An 18,433-nucleotide genomic window follows, 5' to 3' on the forward strand; every position below is an offset into this window, starting at 1 on the left:
TGAGCCACAACTGATGAAGCGGTGCTCTCAAGCCTGTACTCTGCAATAAGAGAAGCCACCCCAACTAGAGAGTAGCCCCTACTCACCATAACTAGAGAAAGTCCTTGCCTATCAACAGAGACCCAGTGCAAGCAAAACTAAGTAAATTTTTTTTTTTTTTTAATAAATATAAACCCTTCTGGATACTCTGGGTCAAAAGCTCCAAGAACATCTCATTTGTGGCTTTGTCCCCAGCATCTCCTCTGAAACACAGGAGCCCCACAAGTAAACTGTTTGAATGAGAGAATAAATTATCCTGAAAAATCAAGAAGGATTTTAGCATGTCCACACTCCTGGGCAATTCACTTCAATATTGTGGGCTCTTGTTTACACAGCTTGGCAATGAAGGGAACATATTACAATATTAAAGCATGAAAATTTCTAAAATCCCTTCCTCTATAAAATTTTAGTTTTCTCCTTTCCTTGTTTTATCTTTTCCTCTTAAAACCAAAGAAGAGTCTATTTGTTGGCAGTTGTCAGACGTGATGTAGAGAGGTCATCCTCTCAGGGATCACAGAACTCCAAAAAAAATCCCCATGAAACCAAAAGAGGATCATTCTGTAAGTTACATATGTTAAACCAATACAACATTGTAAAGCAATTATCCTCCAATTAAAATTTTTTTTAAAAAATTGAGGGATTAATGAACCATTAGAAGGCAAAAACAAATATACCATTTTATTTCTCAAAATAACCCCAGTTAACAATGAGGGGGAAAAGGCTACAAGCTACTTAACGTATGTTTCCCAACTATCAGGTAATTTTCCATTTTTTTAATTGTTTAAGTTAACCAGCAATGAACACCATTTTTTCTTTGGTTGAATTTCAATTCAACAAGCACAATTACTAAATCAGTGAAGCAAATCAGACTCGGATGCTTGTAAATAAACCTTTTTAAAATATAAAAGCAATGTAACATTAAAGGAAGTTTTGTAAACACAAATTTGCACATTTCATATTCAAATACTGGGTTGCCCAAAAAGTTCATTTGGGTTTTTCAGTAAGAGCTTATGGAACCCAAATGAACTTTTTGGCCAATTCAGTATTTATACATGGTTTTATTGTGAAAAGTGAAAGTCACTCAGTTGTGTGACTCTACGAATTCTCCAGGCCAGAATACTGGAGTGGGTAGCCTATCCCTTCTCCAGGGGATCTTCCCAACCCAGGAATTGAACCGGGGTCTCCTGCATTACAGGTGGATTCTTTACCACCTGAGCTACCAGGGAAGCCCACATGGTTTTATTAATAAGGTACAATTCCATGTTCTCATCCAGGGGCAATTTATCCTCCCAGTGGACATTTGGCGTTGTGTTCATTGTGCTCAGTCGTGTACAACTCTTTGTGACCCCATGGACTGTAGCCCACCAGGCTTCTCTGTCCATCGGATTCTCCAGGCAAGAATACTAGCATGAATTGCCATTGCCTCCTCCGGGGGATCTTCCCAACCCAGGGATAGAACTCCCGTCTCCTACATTGGCAAGCTGATTCTTTACCACCAGTGCCACCTGGGAAGCCCACATTTGGCATTATCTGTAAACATTGGGGTCACAACTTAGGGTTCGGGGGAGCAGGTAGAGATGGCACTGGCATCTAGTGTGCAGAGGCCAGACAGAGAATCATCCAAAGTGCCACTGAGAAACTTGCTTTAGGTTATAGTACAAAAAAGCATTCTCTTCCACAGCTACTCTGTCCTCATGGCTTGAATAGAAACGATTATGTTTTCAACCATTTATTTAGTTAAGCACGCGAGGCACTGTGCTAAACACAATACACACGTTATCTTAGGTAACAAAAACTCTCTGAAATTTTGAAGATTAGCACATGATGTCTGAAAGAGACTTGGTAATTATTCAAGGTCACCCAAGCCTGTAAATAGCACAGACTAGGATTTGCTGCAGGAGGTAAATCCCACCGATGGCTCAGTGGTAAAGAATTTGCCTGCAATACAGGAGACACAGGAGACATGGGTTCGATCCCTGCATGGAGAAGAGTCCTCTGGAGGAGGAAATGGTAACCCATGCCAGTACTCTTGCCTGGAAAATTCCATGGACAGAGAGTAGCCCGGTGGGTGCAAGAGTCAGACACAACTTAGGGACTGAATAACAACAGTGATTTTCCTTACTTTTCTAAGTTGACTTTCCAGAGTTGTGCCAATTTCCAGCACCACTGTGAAGCCGTGAGAAAACCTCTTTCAATACACTGACCCTAGCATTACTTTTGACATTGAAAACCAAAATTCTTGCTTATTTAATAAGCTAAAAATTATGTATCTGAGCTTAAATATTAAACAGTTGCTGGAATTTGTTATTATGTATATGTCTCCCAAAACAAGGAACACTCTCGCCATGTAAGAACAATAAGGAGAAAAGTCAGGTCAATATAAATAAAGCTTGTGTTTCAAAGAAACACATTCATTTATTCAACAAATGCAATTGTTTGTCTAATAGAGGCTAAGCCCCAAGAAAAACATTCCTGCTTAGTCTGTAAAGTTGATCTCAAATCTTTTGTTTAAATAAGCCTATGAAGAGCAAATGAGAGAATTGTGTTTTATAGTTTAAAATGTTTTCTCTGATAATATTAGTGTCTTTTTTGCCCTGTCCTAGAAATACTGCAAAATAGATGCTACCTAGGATACCTGTGAATTGAGGCAGACTTTTACCCACATATCCCATAACTCCCCTCCTGCCAAACAATAATCATAATAGCAACAATCATAGCACAATATAGTCCAGTATTTTAAAATATATAGTAATAGTGTATATAATATGTATAGTGGATATATAGTAATAGTGTATATAATATGTATAATGGAATACAGTAGTACATCCCATTAGTGGATCATTTTAGTAGGTCTTAAATGAAAATTTTTAACATTAAGGAATTGATGCTTTTGAACTGTGGTGTTGGAGAAGACTCTTGAGAGTCCCTTGGACTGCAAGGAGATCCAACCAGTCCATTCTAAAGGAGATCAGCCCTGGGTGTTCTTTGGACGGAATGATGCTAAAGCTGAAATTCCAGTACTTTGGCCACCTCATGCAAAGAGTTGACTCATTGGAAAAGACTCTGATGCTGGGAGGGATTGGGGGCAGGAGGAAAAGGGGACGACAGAGGATGAGATGGCTGGATGGCATCACCGACTCGATGGACGTGAGTCTGAGTGAACTCCGGGAGTTGGTGATGGACAGGGAGGCCTGGCGTGCTGCGATTCATGGGGTCGCAAAGAGTCGGACATGACTGAGCGGACTGAACTGAACTGAAACTAGAAAATAGCAGACAAGTGTACTGCTACAACACTAAATATTTTGTGAAACTTTTGTGTGGGTGTGAGAGAGAGAGACAGTGAAATTGTTTTCCAGTGGCTTGCAGCCTAAAGGGTTGAAAACCTTGATCTTATCTACCTACTTCACTCGAAAAGTAAGTCTGGGGCCATTGCGTGATGGCCAAGAATACACAGCTAGTTCTGGGGTGAGAATTTAGTTTGCAGCTCCCTAGGCCAGTATCTGTTCCACTGGGGGGGTTCAACCTAAGGTCAGTCTCTGGGAGAAAAATCAGAAAGAGAAGTAGAGATGTCTTTAGGGGAGTAAAAGGGGAAACTGGCTGTTGGCACAAGTAACAGGATCAGTAGCTTTGGGGTCTCCACATATTTTTTTAAATTATTAATTAATTAATTTTATTTTTTGGTTGCACCGGGTCTTTGTCGCTGCGCACGGGCTTTTTCTCTAGTTCCGGCGAGCAGGGACTACTTTCTGTTGCGATGTGCAGCCTTCTCACTGCGGTGGTGTCTCTTGTTGCAGAGCACGGGCTCTAGGCTGGAGGGGTGGGGGATGGGGGGCTTCAGTAGTCGAGGCTCTCGGGCTTAGAAGTTTCCTTTGTATCCAAGGTTCCACATCCATGGATTCAACCAACCTCCTATAGCCTATTGAAAAAAATCTGCGTAGGAAAGGACCCTTGCAGTTCAAACCCATGCTTTTCAAGGGTCAATTGTATTCCCTGCAGAGGGGACAAAGATGTAAGTATCAAGATTCTTTCATGAGAGCAGAATTTGAGAAGAGCAGAGTGAGAAGCTCCCCTGAAACTGGATGAAGGCTGAGGGGGTGACTTCTGGAGGGGAGGAAATGAAGGTGAGTTCCTGGCCGTGTTGCTTGTAGCCCAAGCTTGACTGTGCGCAGGGATCCTCCCGGGGTCTTGTGAAGATGCTCATGCTGGTGCAGGAGGTCTGGGTGGGGCCCGAGATACTGCATCAAGAGTCAGTTTGTGATGTTCAATATTAATGAGAATGAAAGAGGAAGAGAAATATTTTTTCCTTTTAAAAATTCAATCCTTTAAAGGAGGGCTAGCGACTTTTCGTCAAGACAATGTTTTATTCACATCTTTCTGCTATAATTATTTAATTGAAAGAGACATAAAAATCATAAATCAGCTGACCTTGCTGACATGAGTAAATATACCAGATTACCTATTTGCTTTCCAGACTGCCTCTACCCACTCCTCAACTTAACCAAGGCGAGTTTTATTCTAAATTATTTTAAAATTTGTTTTGGGACTTCCCTGGTGGTTCAATGATTAAGATACTGTGCTTCCAATGCAGGGGGCGCGGGTTCAATCCCTGATCAGGGAACTAAGATCCCACGTGCCTTGGAGTGCAGCCAAAACAAAAGTAATTTTTAAAAATGTGTGCTAAGAACAAAATAAAAGAAGCCTCTTTTCTTATAGGCAAAGACTAAAGTAACTTTTAAAGTATTAAATGCAAACTAAAATAATAGGAAGACATATTGCTTAATAAAGAGTTTTTATTGAGTACTTAACATTTACAAACAACGTTTTTAAGTTTGGCAGCAAGGAAAGAAGAATCTCTGATAGAGAGCCCATGGGGTGAAGACTTATGCTATTTACAGAAAAGACTGTGCAAAATTTAATTTTGGCTGGAAGACCTTAGTACAATTCTTAATTTAAATCCTCATATAATTATTATGTGACATCAGAGCAAGAGCAGAGCTTTTTTTTTACTGTCTGAAAATGCACATGTATTCATCAGTTTTTTTAAAAAATATTTCATTTCTTTATTTATTTGACTGCTCCAGGTCTTAGCTGTGGGAATCTTTTCAGTTTCACCATTCAAACTCCTAGTTGTGGCATGTGGGATCTAGTTCCCTGGCCAGGGATCGAACTCGGCTCCCCCTGCACTGGGAACACGGAGTATTAGCCACCGGATCACCAGGGAAGATCCTTAGCAGTGTTTTTAAAGAGGAAAACAATTTTATGTGCCTAAATCAATTAAACTTCTCAACATATTGATCTTGTCCAATTTTTAAAATAAAAATATCCATGATCTTGTCCAATTTTTTAATTAAAAATATCCATCATCTTGGGTAATTTGGTTCTCATTAGTTTGTGTATTCGTTTTCTATTTGCCATTGTCACAGTTTATCACCGACTTAGGGGTTTAAATGATGTACTTGTCTCCTCTTATAGTTTTGTGGGTCAGAAGTCTGACATTGTCTCACCAGACCAAAGTCAAGGTGTTGGCTGCGCTATGCTCCTCTCTGTAGGGCTGGATTGGATCCCTCTCCTTGCCTTTTCCAGTTTCTACAGGCCACCCACATACCCTAGCCCCTTCCTCCTCCTCACCTTGTACCACTCCAGCCAGCTCTCCACCTCCCTCTTCCACTGTTAAAGACCCTTGTATTTACAATGGCCTTGGATAAATTGGGATAATCTCCCTCATTGAAGGTCAATTGATAAGCAACCTTAATTCCCCTTTGTCATAGCATATTGTCAGGTTCCAGGGATTAGGATGCAGACTGATTTGAGAATATGTTGGGGGCAGGGGCATTATTCCTACTACCAGATCTTTTAAGAAAAGACTGTTTTGCAATTCGAGTACCAATGTTATTTGCATGGTATTCACATTGCATTTCTCACTGATGAGAATCACTAGAGCTCTTATAACACAAAGTAGCCCTCATTTAGTTGCAGTTACATTGATTCCCATATTCAGTACTCCTTTTCCAGTAATGGAATCTCTGTCACTTATTAGCATTAAGGATGACATAGAGTGGCCAGTTTCCTGAGCTTTTACTGTAAGATAGATGTTATCCGGAAAGTCCTAAAAATTTTGGATAATGGTACTATTTACAATAGCCAAGACATGGAAGCAACCTACATGTCCATTGACAGAGGGATGGATAAACAAGTTGTGGCAAATATACGCAGTAGAATATTCAGTTCAGTTCAGTTCAGTCGCTCAGTCATGTCCGACTCTTTGCGACCCCATGAATCGCAGCACGCCAGGCCTCCCTGTCCATCACCATCTCCCAGAGTTCACTCAAACTCACGTCCATCGAGTCGGTGATGCCATCCAGCCATCTCATCCTCTGTCGTCCCCTTTTCCTCCTGCCCCCAATCCCTCCCAGCATCAGAGTCTTTTCCAATGAGTCAACTCTTCGCATGAGGTGGCCAAAGTACTGGAGTTTCAGCTTTAGCATCATTCCTTCCAAAAGAACACCCAGGGCTGATCTCCTTTAGAATGGACTGGTTGGATCTCCTTGCAGTCCAAGGGATTCTCAAGAGTCTTCTCCAAGACCACAGTTCAAAAGCATCAATTCTTTGGCACTCAGCTTTCTTCACAGTCCAATTCTTGCATCCATACATGACTACTGGAAAAACCATAGCCTTGACTAGATGGACCTCTGTTGGCAAAGTAATGTCTCTGCTTTTCATTATGCTGTCTAGGTTGGTAAATACAGCTACCATATCTAGTAGAATATTACTGCTGCTGCTGCTAAGTCGCTTCAGTCGTGTCCGACTCTGTGCAACCCCATAGACGGCAGCCCATCAGGCTCCCCCGTCCCTGGGATTCTCCAGGCAAGAACACTGGAGTGGGTTGCCATTTCCTTCTCCGATGCATGAAAGTGAAAAGTGAAAGTGAAGTCGCTCAGTCGTGTCCGACTCTTAGCAACCCCATGGACTGCAGCCTACCAGGCTCCTCCGTCCATGGGATTTTCCAGGCAAGAGTACTGGAGTGGGGTGCCATTGCCTTCCTCAGCCATAAAAAAGAATGAAATAATGCCACTTGCAGTAACATGGATGGACCTAGAGATTATATTAAGTGGCATATGTTGGACAGAGAAAGACAAATGCCATATTATATCACTTACATGAGGAAACTAATTTAAAAAATGATACAAATGAACTTATTTACAAAATAGAAACAGACTCACAGGTCTCAAAATTAAGCTTATGGTTATCAAAGGGTGAAACATGGGAGGAGTGATAAATTGGGAGATTGGGATTAACATATACACACCACTATATATAAAATAGATACCTAATAAGAACCCGAACAACAACTAGGATCTACTGTATATCACAGGGAACTCTACTCAATATTCTGTAATAATTTATATGGGGAAAGGGCCTGAAAAAAGAAGGGATATATATGTATGTAAACTGATTCCCTTTGTTGTACACGAAAAACCAACACAACATTGTAAATTATCTATACACTAATAAAAAGAAGTTTTTAAGTAAATTTATTTAAGATTCAATTGAGATACCAGAAAATTCTCAGCTTTTCCATCTGCACTGTGATTTCATCCAATGTCGTTTCTTGCAGGCTTGTAAGAAATGAAAAATGAAAAAAATGAAAAATAGATTCTTTTTACAAGGGAAGTCTGGGTTTGTAACCACCAACAGTTCTCATGACAAGCCTTTGGGGATTTGTACCAATGATGAGAAATCTGATGTGAAAGAAACTATACTGAGAAAATGAGCATGCCTTGGAAGCTTAGGCTCTTATTTCTGCTTTTTCTTCTTTATGAACATTGCAGGTGTCCCTGGCTCCATGCCAAATGCATCCTGGGCCGGTGACCTCAGAGCTGTGAAGTGGCTTGACATGGAAGATAAACACGGAGGCTGCCACGGTGAGGCATTCTTTTCAAACTTTGAGGCCACTCTGCTTGTTGGTGTTGGCATGAAAGGAGCTGTGGAATACAGGGGTTCTCACAGACAGACCTACTGGTTCATTTAGACAGCCTGTGAATTATTAAACAGAGTAACTAGAGGCACAGTCCTTGAAAAGTTAATGTGTTTTTCTTTTTTAGGTAGTATTAATTTTTTAAAATATTTATTTATTTTTGGCTGCACAGAGTCTTCCTTGCTGTGCATGGGCTTTCTCTAGTTGTAGTGAGCAGGGGCTATTCTCTAGTTGCGGTGGCTTCTCTTGTTGTGGAGCACAGGCTCTGTTGCCCTGCACCATGTGGGATCCTGGTTCCCACACCAAGGATCGAACCTGTATCCCCTGCATTGGCAGGCAGATGCTTCACGACTGGACCACCAGGGAAGTCCCAAGTTTAAGATGCTGGGAGGGATTGGGGGCAGGAGGAGAAGGGGACGACAGAGGATGAGATGGCTGGATGGCATCGCTGACTCGATGGACGTGGGTCTGGGTGAACTCTGGGAGTTCAGGGACAGGGAGGCCTGGCGTGCTGCGATTCATGGGGTCACGAAGAGTCGGACACGACTGAGCGACTGAACCGAACTGAGCTGAACTGAAAGACATTCTCTGTCCTATGATTACCTAGGGAGATGTAGAGGTAGGCTCAAATTATAATGGTACTTTCCTCTTGCTACTAGTTTCTGTCCTCTTCTTCTTCTTCCTTCCTCTTTCTGTCTTTTTGAGGGTGCAGCAGTTAGGAGCAAGTGGTCAGGATGAGAAGTGATGTCATCTTCTCTCCGTGGAGCCCCCTCCCTCACATCAGCCTCTGCTCCCTCCACCAATGGGTTTCCAGGTGGCGTGGAGGTATTTGCTCCAGCATGATGGCAGGTGACAGCAACAAGAGAGATTGCCCCTCCAAATGGATAAGAACTAGAAGACAAGTATCTGTGAAGAAGACTTTTTATCAGTCTTGGTGTATATTCCATTAAGACTCTTGCCTGGTACATGGCAGGTGTGCGTATTTGTTGACGAGAGCGAGCATAACAAAGTACCATAGACTGAGTGGTTTAAACCACCGAAATTTCTTTGCTTACAGTCCTGGATGCTGGAAGTCGGAGGCTGGAAGTTGGCAGTAGCTTTGACTTTTCCTGGGGCCTCTCCCCTTGGCTTGCAGACGGCCATCTTTGCCCCGTGTGCTCATGTGACCTACCCTCTGCGTGTGTCTGTGTCCTAATTGCTTCTTATAAGGACACCAGTCCTACTGGATCAGGGCCATCCATTAGACCTCATTTAACTCAGTTATCTCTTTAAGGGCCCTGCATCTAACACAGTTACAGCCTGAGGTGCTAGAGGTTAGGACTTCGACATGTGAATTTGGGGGAAATACGATGCAGTCTATAAAAGAAGGCCATAAATATATATTCAGTGAATGAATGATTAAGCGAACAGTTGAGTGAGTGAAGAGGAAGGTTTGCCCTGTAAAGTTTGGCCTCCTCCTCCCGCCATTCAATTTATAGCTTCATTTATTAGTCTTTTTATTCTACACCTAACATTTCAGATAATAAATAATAATATTTTCACCTAGTAGTGTCCGACTTTCTGTGACTCCATGGACTGTAGCCTGCCAGGCTCTTCTGTCCATGGATTCTCCAGGCAAGAACACTGGAGTAGGTTGCCATTTCCTTCTCTATGAAGAAGAGAAATGGCAACATTTCAGATCAAAACTCCAGATTGCTGCTTCTCGCCAGCTCTCCATCACGCTCGCGCTCCTTCCCAGGTGTGTCTCTTGAGGTCCTCCCCCCATTATAGAGGCCAGCATCCTTGTGTCCCTGCACAGTCTTTCTGCAAGTATATTCATGTCTTTACCTTAATTGGCCCACGTTTTCCCCAAAGGACAGCTCATTGCCACCTGCCTGCTTAGCCTGCCCTCCTAGTGGGGAGAGGAAAATGGAGAGGAGGGTATTGTGCACTTTGATCTCCTGGGTCTTCCTTAGAAAATGGACCATCTCTATCAGTAAGGGTCCCAGTATTTGGGATAGGCTGTCTTCTCCACATCCTTCTATAACCCCTATCACTTGGCCTCTAGGGCCAGTGCGGTCATCTTCCGATCTGCTTCTCCTCCTCTTCTCTGGCTGTAGCACTTGAGGATGTTGACATCTACAACATGGACCCATGTGATGGGATTACTTTGCAGCCCAAGCTCTCCCCTGCCCACCCCGCTCCCTACAGAAGTTCGTGTCCATTATGTATCAGCCACGTGTACTCCCCACCCAAGTAGAGACTTACCTTCAGTCTCCCTGACATCGCCTGTATCCAGGACCTGCCTCAGTAGAGAAGGTATAGACTAGTCAGATTTGCCTTTTTGTAAGGACTTTTGGGCTTCCCAGGTTGCTCAGTGATAAACAATCTTCCTGCCAATGCTGGAGACTCAAGTTCCATCCCTGGGTCAGGAAGATCCCTTGGAGAAGGAAATGGCAAACCTGCTCCAGTATTTCTGCCTGGGAAATCCCACGGACAGAGGAGACTGGTGGGTTAGCAACTAAACAACAACAACAAAGGACTTTTACTGATGACATGACAGGTGGGGCCGTGAAAGTAGCCTCTAGCCAGGAACTACATAGGGTTCAAAGTTTGGGTAGCCCAGCCTGCCCTCTTCAAACAAATGTCTCAGTTTTTTCTACTCTTAATACCCGTTATGCCATTTGAAAGCCTTAAACTGTTAGCATTTAAAATATTTGTCCCCAAACCACTATATGGAGAAAAGAAAAAGGCACAGTCTGGACAGAGGAGGTAGAACTTTATGTCAACCCAGCAAGTCAGTAATACCATCTGGATCTTGTCCCCTTGGCTGTATTTGTTCCAAACCTGTGCGTGTAGCCACTTTCCAAGCCTTGTTAGCATTGAGAATCACAGAGTACCATTCTAGACCTGTGGTCTTGAACTTGGAGCTCCCATCTCTGATTCCAATCTCTTCATCTTCCTTCACCAACTTATATGCTATGTATTTTACTGTCTTTTTTCCCCAGAACAGAATAGAAGGCCCAGCAATGCTGGGGGTTTTGACCGGTTTGTTCATTCCCATAACCCCACATCTAAAATATGATGTTGTCATGTTAGATGTGTTTGCTTTTTTAAAATTGGGACTTCCAGAGATTCAGCTTTCCTGGCTCCCTCCTCCTACGGGTTCTTTATGAGGACCTCTTGTCTAGCCTGTGTACTGTGTCAGCTTTTCATGCTGTTCTCTCAAACATTTTAGATTCCCTTGGCATTTAATCCTAGGAGGCTGATTCCTACGCGTAATCATTACTGTCATCTGCTTTTTGCCATTTGTGGTTCCCTAGGCAGAACACTGCTGAAGAATGCTCCAGAACTGTCCTAAACTCACCCACCATCTCCCTTCAGCTGGCCCCTCTGGCTGCCCGCTTGTTCTTTTATTTACGTCATTATTGTCCTGGTACTCTTCATGGTATACACATTTTCAGCTTTTTGGCTCACCTTTAAACTCCTAATCTTGTGCTGAAACAGCCTCTCTACTCTCCAAAGGTGATCATTTCAACTTTGGGAAGAACTTTGAAGACATTTGATTAAAATCACCTTATCAATTCCTTTATCAGGTCATCCCTTTCCTCCATCTTAGAGCATTTTGGTTTTTTTTGGGTGGGGGCGGCTGCATCGTGTCTTAATTGCAGAATCATCATTGTGGAATTCGGGATCTGGTATGTGGGATCTTAGTTCCCCGACCAGGGATTGAACTCACGTCCCCTGCTTTGGGCGGTGGATTCTTAACCACTGGACCACCAGGGAAGTCCCCATCGTAGGGCATTTTGGACGCTTTCTCCCATTGTTGCTTCCTGTTTCAAGAAGAAAAGTGACCCATCCTCCCAACCAAGGTCCCCATCTGGCCTCAGTTATGTGTGGGTCCACCTCAGTTATGCCGTTGCTCTCTTGCATTCTGAGTGACTCGGTCTCTGCTGGTTCTTTTCCTTCTCTCTGTCAAGATGTATTTTCTGCCTCTGTCCTCAAGACCAAGCTGTCTAGGCTCTCTCTACACGATCCAGCCCCAAATCTTTTCTCCTGTTCACTTTCATTTCTTAAGCATGGGTGTGCTTTTTGTGTACCAAGTTCTTCTCACCTACCACCAGGTTATTCTTTAACATCCCCCAAACTCTGGCTTCTTTCTCCAGTGATTTTCACTGTCTCCTGTCTCTCTTCCCAGCCACATTGAGTTAATTATCAAGTCCCATCGGTCCTTCTGTACTCTGTCTCTAATAGCTTTCCTTTCCCACTCATGGCAACCATTAACTTCAAACAAACTCTGGTTTACATGATTACTACAGTCTCTTGATTGGTTCCTAATGTACCTTGCAAAGCTCTGTGAAATTAATCTTGCTGAAATCTATTTCATCATTTGATTCTTCTATTAAATTTCTCCAACCCTTTCAAAAAAAAGGGATAAAAATGGCCCAAGCCTTTCATCTATTTTAAGACAGTCAACCACAGTAGTTCTACCAATGCCAAACAAATCTGGAAAGAGTGCAAACTTCTTACAACTTCCTTGTTTTGAACCTGTTCCCCAGCAAACTCTTTTTGTAGCAGAAAATTCCCCTCTCTGCATTTTTCCACCTGAAGCTTTCCCATCCATCTTGAGATGCTTCCCAATTCTACCCACCTGTGAACTCTCCACTCATCCTTCTCTATACTTTTCATTCAATAACTATTAATTTAACATCTGATATTTACCAGGCACTGTTCCAAATGTGGCTTCCCCAATGGCTTGGCAGTAAAGAATCCACCTACAACTCGGGAGACATGCGTTTGATCCCTGGGTTGGGAAGATTTCATGGAAAAGGAAATGGCAATCCATTCCAGTATTCTTGCCTGGAAAATCCCATGGACAGAGGAGCCTGGCGGGCTACAGTCCATGAGGTTGCAAGAAGTCGGACTCGACTGAGCACACACTTGTTGTAGATTTAGGGGACACAGAAGTAAACACGGTGGTCTCAGATTTCAACTCTTGAGCTTATATTCTAGTCTGGGGAGAAAGACAACAAAGAAACATGTGTGTTGGTAATGAGTACCAAAAGGAAAATGAATCGGGTAAGAAGGAAAGGAGGTCAGAAATGGCCTCACTGAGAGGATGGCCTTGAAGTAGATTCCTGAGTGGTGCCAGAGGGAGCCTTGAGGATGCCTGGTGGAAGGGCGTGGTCCGGGGGAGGAAGGGCGTGGTCCGGGGGAGGAAGGGCAAACACGGATGCTTGGGTTGCTCAGGACCAGCGAGGGGACCGGTGTGAGTGATGTGAAGGTTATTAAGGGTTATAACTGAATGCATAAGTGGTGAGAGGTGAGTCCGGGTGAGGAGGGCCAGACTCTGAGGAGTATTGAACGCCATTGCTAGGATTTTGGCTTTTTCTCCAAATGAGACAAGAAGCCATCAGAGGGTTTTGAGCAACAGACACATCTTCAGTGCTTACGTTTAAAACAGCCACTCTGGCTGCTGTGCTGGGAATATGTTAACAGGCAAAAACGGAATTGACGAGCCTATCTGCAGGGAAGGAATGGAGACTCGGACATAGAGACTGGACTTATGGAAACTGGGGGGGAAGGAGAGAGTGGGACGAACAGAGAACGTAGCTGGCTCTGTGATGACCTGGAGAGGTGGGGCTGGGGTGGGCTCAAGAGGGAGGTGATACATGTACAATTATGGCTAATTTGCCTTGTCGTGTGGCAGAAACCAACACAACATTGTAAAGCAGTTTTCCCCCAATTAAAAGTAAATTTTTTAAAAAAAAATGGAGGCACTGGGAACCAGTCAGACAGGAAGATGGAGGCAGCTTGACTAGGATGGAGGTATCGGAGGGGGTGAAATGTGGTCAAATTGCATTAATATTTTGAAGGTTGAGCTGACAAGGTTGCCGCCAGATTGGACGTGGGGTGTGGAAGGAAGGGGGAAAGGGGCCGAGTGTACTGAAGAGTAGGCTTGCCCTGGATTACGATAGAGAAGACTTGGAGAGGATTAGGAGTTCATAGGTGACACGCGGGTGAGGTTTATTCCCCATCTAAGAGGAGAGATAGGGCCTTCCCTGGTGGTCCAGTGGTTAGGACTCCAAGCTTCCAATGGCGGGGACTCAAGTTCGAACCCTGCTTGGGGAACTGGGATCCTGCATGATTTGCAGCGAGGCCAAAAGTTCCTAATTTAAAAAAAAAAACAAAAAACACAAAAAACCTCATACATAATAGAGATAAAGTAGGCACTTGGATAGCCCAGGGAAGAGACCCGACCAACTCAGCACACAAAGACCCCTCCCATCTGTCTACATCTAGGACGTCTCATCCATGAAACCCAAAGTTCATAATGCGTGAATTGCCTTGTGATCCCTATTGCGTTATTCCTTTGGACTACTTAACTCATTTTCTGTAAGTGCATATTTGTATCTTTGTCTCCTCATAGAAAGTTTAACTTCCTTGTGGGCTGGGCTGATGCAATCCTACTTCATCGGAATCCCCTAGCACTTGGCACAGTCCTAGCCCTGCAGCAATCAGTTGGACACCCTACTGATCTGCAAGCTTGTTTTGTTGACACGAAAACAAGCCTATTTTGACTGTTTCTTGTTCTCTCCTATTACAGGCCACTATGTCCATGACATTTGTATCTATGGCAACGGAGACTTAAAGTGGTTGATTAATTCGTCAAGCCTCTTTGCAAACAAGTTTGAGCTCACTGCATACCCCCTCACTGTGGAATGCCTGGAACTGAGGCTTCGAGAAAGAACCCTGAATCAGAGTGAAATTGCAATACAGCCCAGCTGGCATTTCTGATCTACAGCCACTCAGAGTCTAAAGGGAAATTGCCTCTGGGAAGGAGAGCCTTTCTTTGGGAGAAAAACTTTGCCTGGGTTATATGAACAGTCTCAGGGCCAAGGTTATAGCTTCAGGACCTGACTACATAATTACACATCAAAATGTCCGCTAGACACTGTGAAATGTGCTGTCAGGATGCTTGCATGGTGATACTGGTCCTTAGGCCACTCTGGCAGTTTCTTGAGGTTCACCGCTCTTTCCGGCTCATGTCCCGATCTGTGATAAATTGAACAGTTTTCAGATCTTTGCATCAGACCCTCATCGTATATAAATGTTCGCATGAAAAGGAGACTGGTAGATAATACTATTTAGGGAAATAAGAATTAAGTTTCTTTGAAGAAGGAATCTTTTCTCACAGATCTGTAGCCTCACATGAATGGACTCCCCTGCTCTTTGCTCAGCTGCACGTCGGCATAGAAACTGCTTTCAGGTAACTCTCCAGTCTCCTTTAGAACTTGAGCTGCTAGAACTGAGAACTTGGTCTTGTTCCTGAGTTTGAACAGTAACATTTTCAAGTTCAATTTTCCTGTGCCTACAGGTTTTTTTTTTTTTTTACATTCTTTACATTCTGTATAGAATGTAAAGTTATTCACAGGAGACCAAATTTAAGACAGCCGTCACTGCCTGCTACTTCAGTAAAAGATTCTCAGGTAGTTCGCTTCTTGAATATTTGTCAGAGTGTCCTCTGACCCCTCGTCCATCATTTTCCATTGAGAACATGGAAAAGTTCTTGAAGAATGAAGATATTTCAAGAGGGGAAGTGCTATTGCATGGGTGTAGCCTCAAGCCTTGACTATTTCAGGATAAATCACTTCCCTTTTTTGCCTCCACCCCCACCAAAGTGGGGCTTCCCCAATGGCTCAGTGGTAAAGAATCTGCCTGTGATGTAGGAGACACAGGAGATCTGGATTCAATCCCTGGGTCAGGAAGATCCCATAGAGAAGGAAATGGCTACCCACTTCAGTATTCTTGCCTGGGAAATCCCATGGACAGAGAAGCCTGGTGGGCTACCGTCCATGGGGTCACAAAGAGTCGGACGTGACTGAAATGACTAAGCATGCACACACCACCGAAGTGATCTTACCTGCAAAATGGAGACCAAATTCTATCCCATGAACCTTTAAGGAGTCCACAGTGTTCTCTGGGTAACTTTGCAGTGCCTGTGGGGTCTTAGGAGTGCCTGGATTTTTAAAAGCTTTCAATTGTGGGAGAGCCTCTTTGTCACTTATCCTTTATCCCATTCATCTATCCAATCCATCAGTAAGTATTTCTTGGGTGTCTACTATACACCAGGCACGTGCAGAGACAAGAAGTGAGAAGCTTTTTCACTCTGAAAATCTTGGCAATAATGCCAAGATTGGAAAGAGAATCTCTAGAACTCCAGAGAATCTCACAAAGTGTATTATCCGCCCCCCCCCCCTCCCCCCGGCTCTGGCCACCCCACGAGGCATGTGGAACTCCCCTGACCGGGGATCAAGCCCTCGGCCCCTGCAGTAGAAGTGCGGACTCCTAACCACTAGACCACCAGGAAGTGGCTGTAGTGGTGGGCTTATGGATTGTCATATCAGGCCCAAGATATCACCAATTTCAAAGTGAGGTCTAAATCAGAGAATATTCTGAAGAGAGAAGGGAGGCTGGAGACAGAGGCCACAGCTGATTGTTTTCTAGGCAGCCTGCTTTCTCTTTTACCTCTCAGGGCATTCAGATCTCACAATGCTCTTGCAAACTCGTACAATTATCCCATCTTGCAGATGAAGTGACTGAGGCTTAGAGAGGTTGTTAGTAAGCATGAGGAAACAAGTTCTCTGAGAATCAGACTTCTCTTACTGGTCTCCTTAGTTCATTTCCTAAGGTGGAACATCTCGAGAAGGTGAAGTGAAGCCATACTTAGCATCCCAGAATGGTTTCAGTGTTCACATTGAGAAAACGTCCTGTCACGTCCAAAAAATGTGAAGTCTCCTTTTGTACTCCATCCAGTTCCTTGATATTTATTTATTCTAATGAAAAACAGCAACTACAACTAATGATATATTTAATCCATGCAATGTTACTTTTTCTGCAATTGTGCCTGTTGAATGTTAATCATATTTAACTTAAGGAAGCTCTTAATCATATTTAATGACCTTGAATTTAATGACTTAATGATTTTGAAGTAAAATCTGTCCTTTTTCCTGTTGCCAAGAGAGATGGAAGTGCACTGGGTGACGAAAAGTCAAGGGGTAGGGAACACACCCAGAGCTAAAGGCAGAATTTAAAATCACCTTTTTTTTTTTTTAACTTAACGTCACACCACTTGAGGAGTGCTTTACACTGGATCTTTCTCTTGTAGAAGAAGAAATCTTTTGGAATAGAAGATGTTTACATGTCTGTTGTTGGTCATTTCTTCTGTGTCTCAAATACTTTAATGTTGGGAGAGTTTCATGTTTGAACTAGTGGGTTTCTGCGGGCCCATGGAGATGCCCTGAAAATTTTGTTTTCGATGATGTTCCATGTTGTTTTCTTGGAAATAAATTAATATATTGTTTTCCACACTGGGGACTGTTGTATGGCTTTATTTGATCAGTATTTAACAAGCCCATCTTCCCAGCATTGTCTTTCTTAGAAAATTTTATTTGGCTGCATCAGGTCTTATTTGCAGCAGGTGGGATCTTTTGTTGTGGCTCCGGGCTCAGTAGCTGTGGCGCATGGGCTCAGCCGCACCAGGGTACCTGGGATCTTAGTTCCTCAGCTAGGGATCGAACCCGCAGCCCCGGCACTGCAAGGCGGATTCCTAAGCACTAGACCACCAGGGATGTCCCCCTCCTAGCATTTTCTAAAAATACACAAATTCATTCATGCAAACATATACCTGTCTAAAAATGCCCATCCCACTGAAAAATAATGAAGCTTTCCCTGTGTGGAGTATCGGAGAGGATAACTGGGAATGATAGAGACAATGGAAGGTCAGTTTCATTTCAATCAGGATTTTAAATTCAAAATCTGAGAGGCAGGAAGAAGTTATCTCCTATACGTGCCTCCTTTATTTATTTTTTAAAAATCAAGGTACAATTTAGGAAAAAGACATGTTGATATTGTAATTATTCAACTGTCAAATGCCAAAGTTTTTGAGCAGTCTTTGAGTGCTAAGTTTGGGTAAATGAATATTTCCTCTACTAGACACATGGAAAATGATAGAAATACTAAGGAAAATAACTCGTCTAAACAATATCCGATGCACCATTTTTTAATGCATAATATTTTAAAACTAAAGTACAAAATATTTCAAACTACAAAAACAAAAATATGTGCTCATAAAAAATATCTTGTAGTTTGAAAAATATTTCAAACTACAAAAACAAAAATATGTGCTGTATATCATAGGAAATATATAAATCAACTATAAAAATATATAAGTATATTTTCTAAATAAATATTTCCTAAATATAGAAAATACATAAATGCCAAAATAAATAAAAATATTTTCTAAAAATAGAAAATACACAAATCAACTCCAATACTTTGGCCACCTGATGTGAAGAGCCAACTCATTGGAAAAGACCCTAATGCTGGGAAAGACAGGGCAGGAGGAGAAGGGGCAAAGGGGAATGAGATGGTTGGATG

At 42.8% G+C, this 18,433-nt stretch overlaps 2 protein-coding genes across 4 annotated transcripts in view; both read left to right on the forward strand.

The window, feature by feature from the left end:
- The window catches only part of LOC129645415 (N-acetyllactosaminide beta-1,6-N-acetylglucosaminyl-transferase-like), a 93,295-nt gene extending 75,927 nt beyond the window's left edge, over positions 1 to 17,368 (forward strand). For both annotated transcript variants that reach the window (XM_055570571.1, XM_055570572.1), the window contains exons 2-3: positions 7,869 to 7,961; positions 14,601 to 17,368. In XM_055570571.1, the coding sequence (XP_055426546.1) occupies positions 7,869 to 7,961; positions 14,601 to 14,791 (284 nt within the window). In that variant the 3' untranslated portion in view covers positions 14,792 to 17,368. The remainder of the gene's footprint in view (positions 1 to 7,868; positions 7,962 to 14,600) is intronic.
- PAK1IP1 (PAK1 interacting protein 1) overlaps positions 1 to 18,433 on the forward strand; it is a 228,748-nt gene that overhangs the window by 178,899 nt on the left and 31,416 nt on the right. The gene's annotated exons all lie outside the window — the stretch shown is intronic.

The sequence above is a fragment of the Bubalus kerabau genome, chromosome 3 (genome assembly GCF_029407905.1).
Source record: "Bubalus kerabau isolate K-KA32 ecotype Philippines breed swamp buffalo chromosome 3, PCC_UOA_SB_1v2, whole genome shotgun sequence".
In the NCBI taxonomy this organism is placed as follows: domain Eukaryota; kingdom Metazoa; phylum Chordata; class Mammalia; order Artiodactyla; family Bovidae; genus Bubalus; species Bubalus kerabau.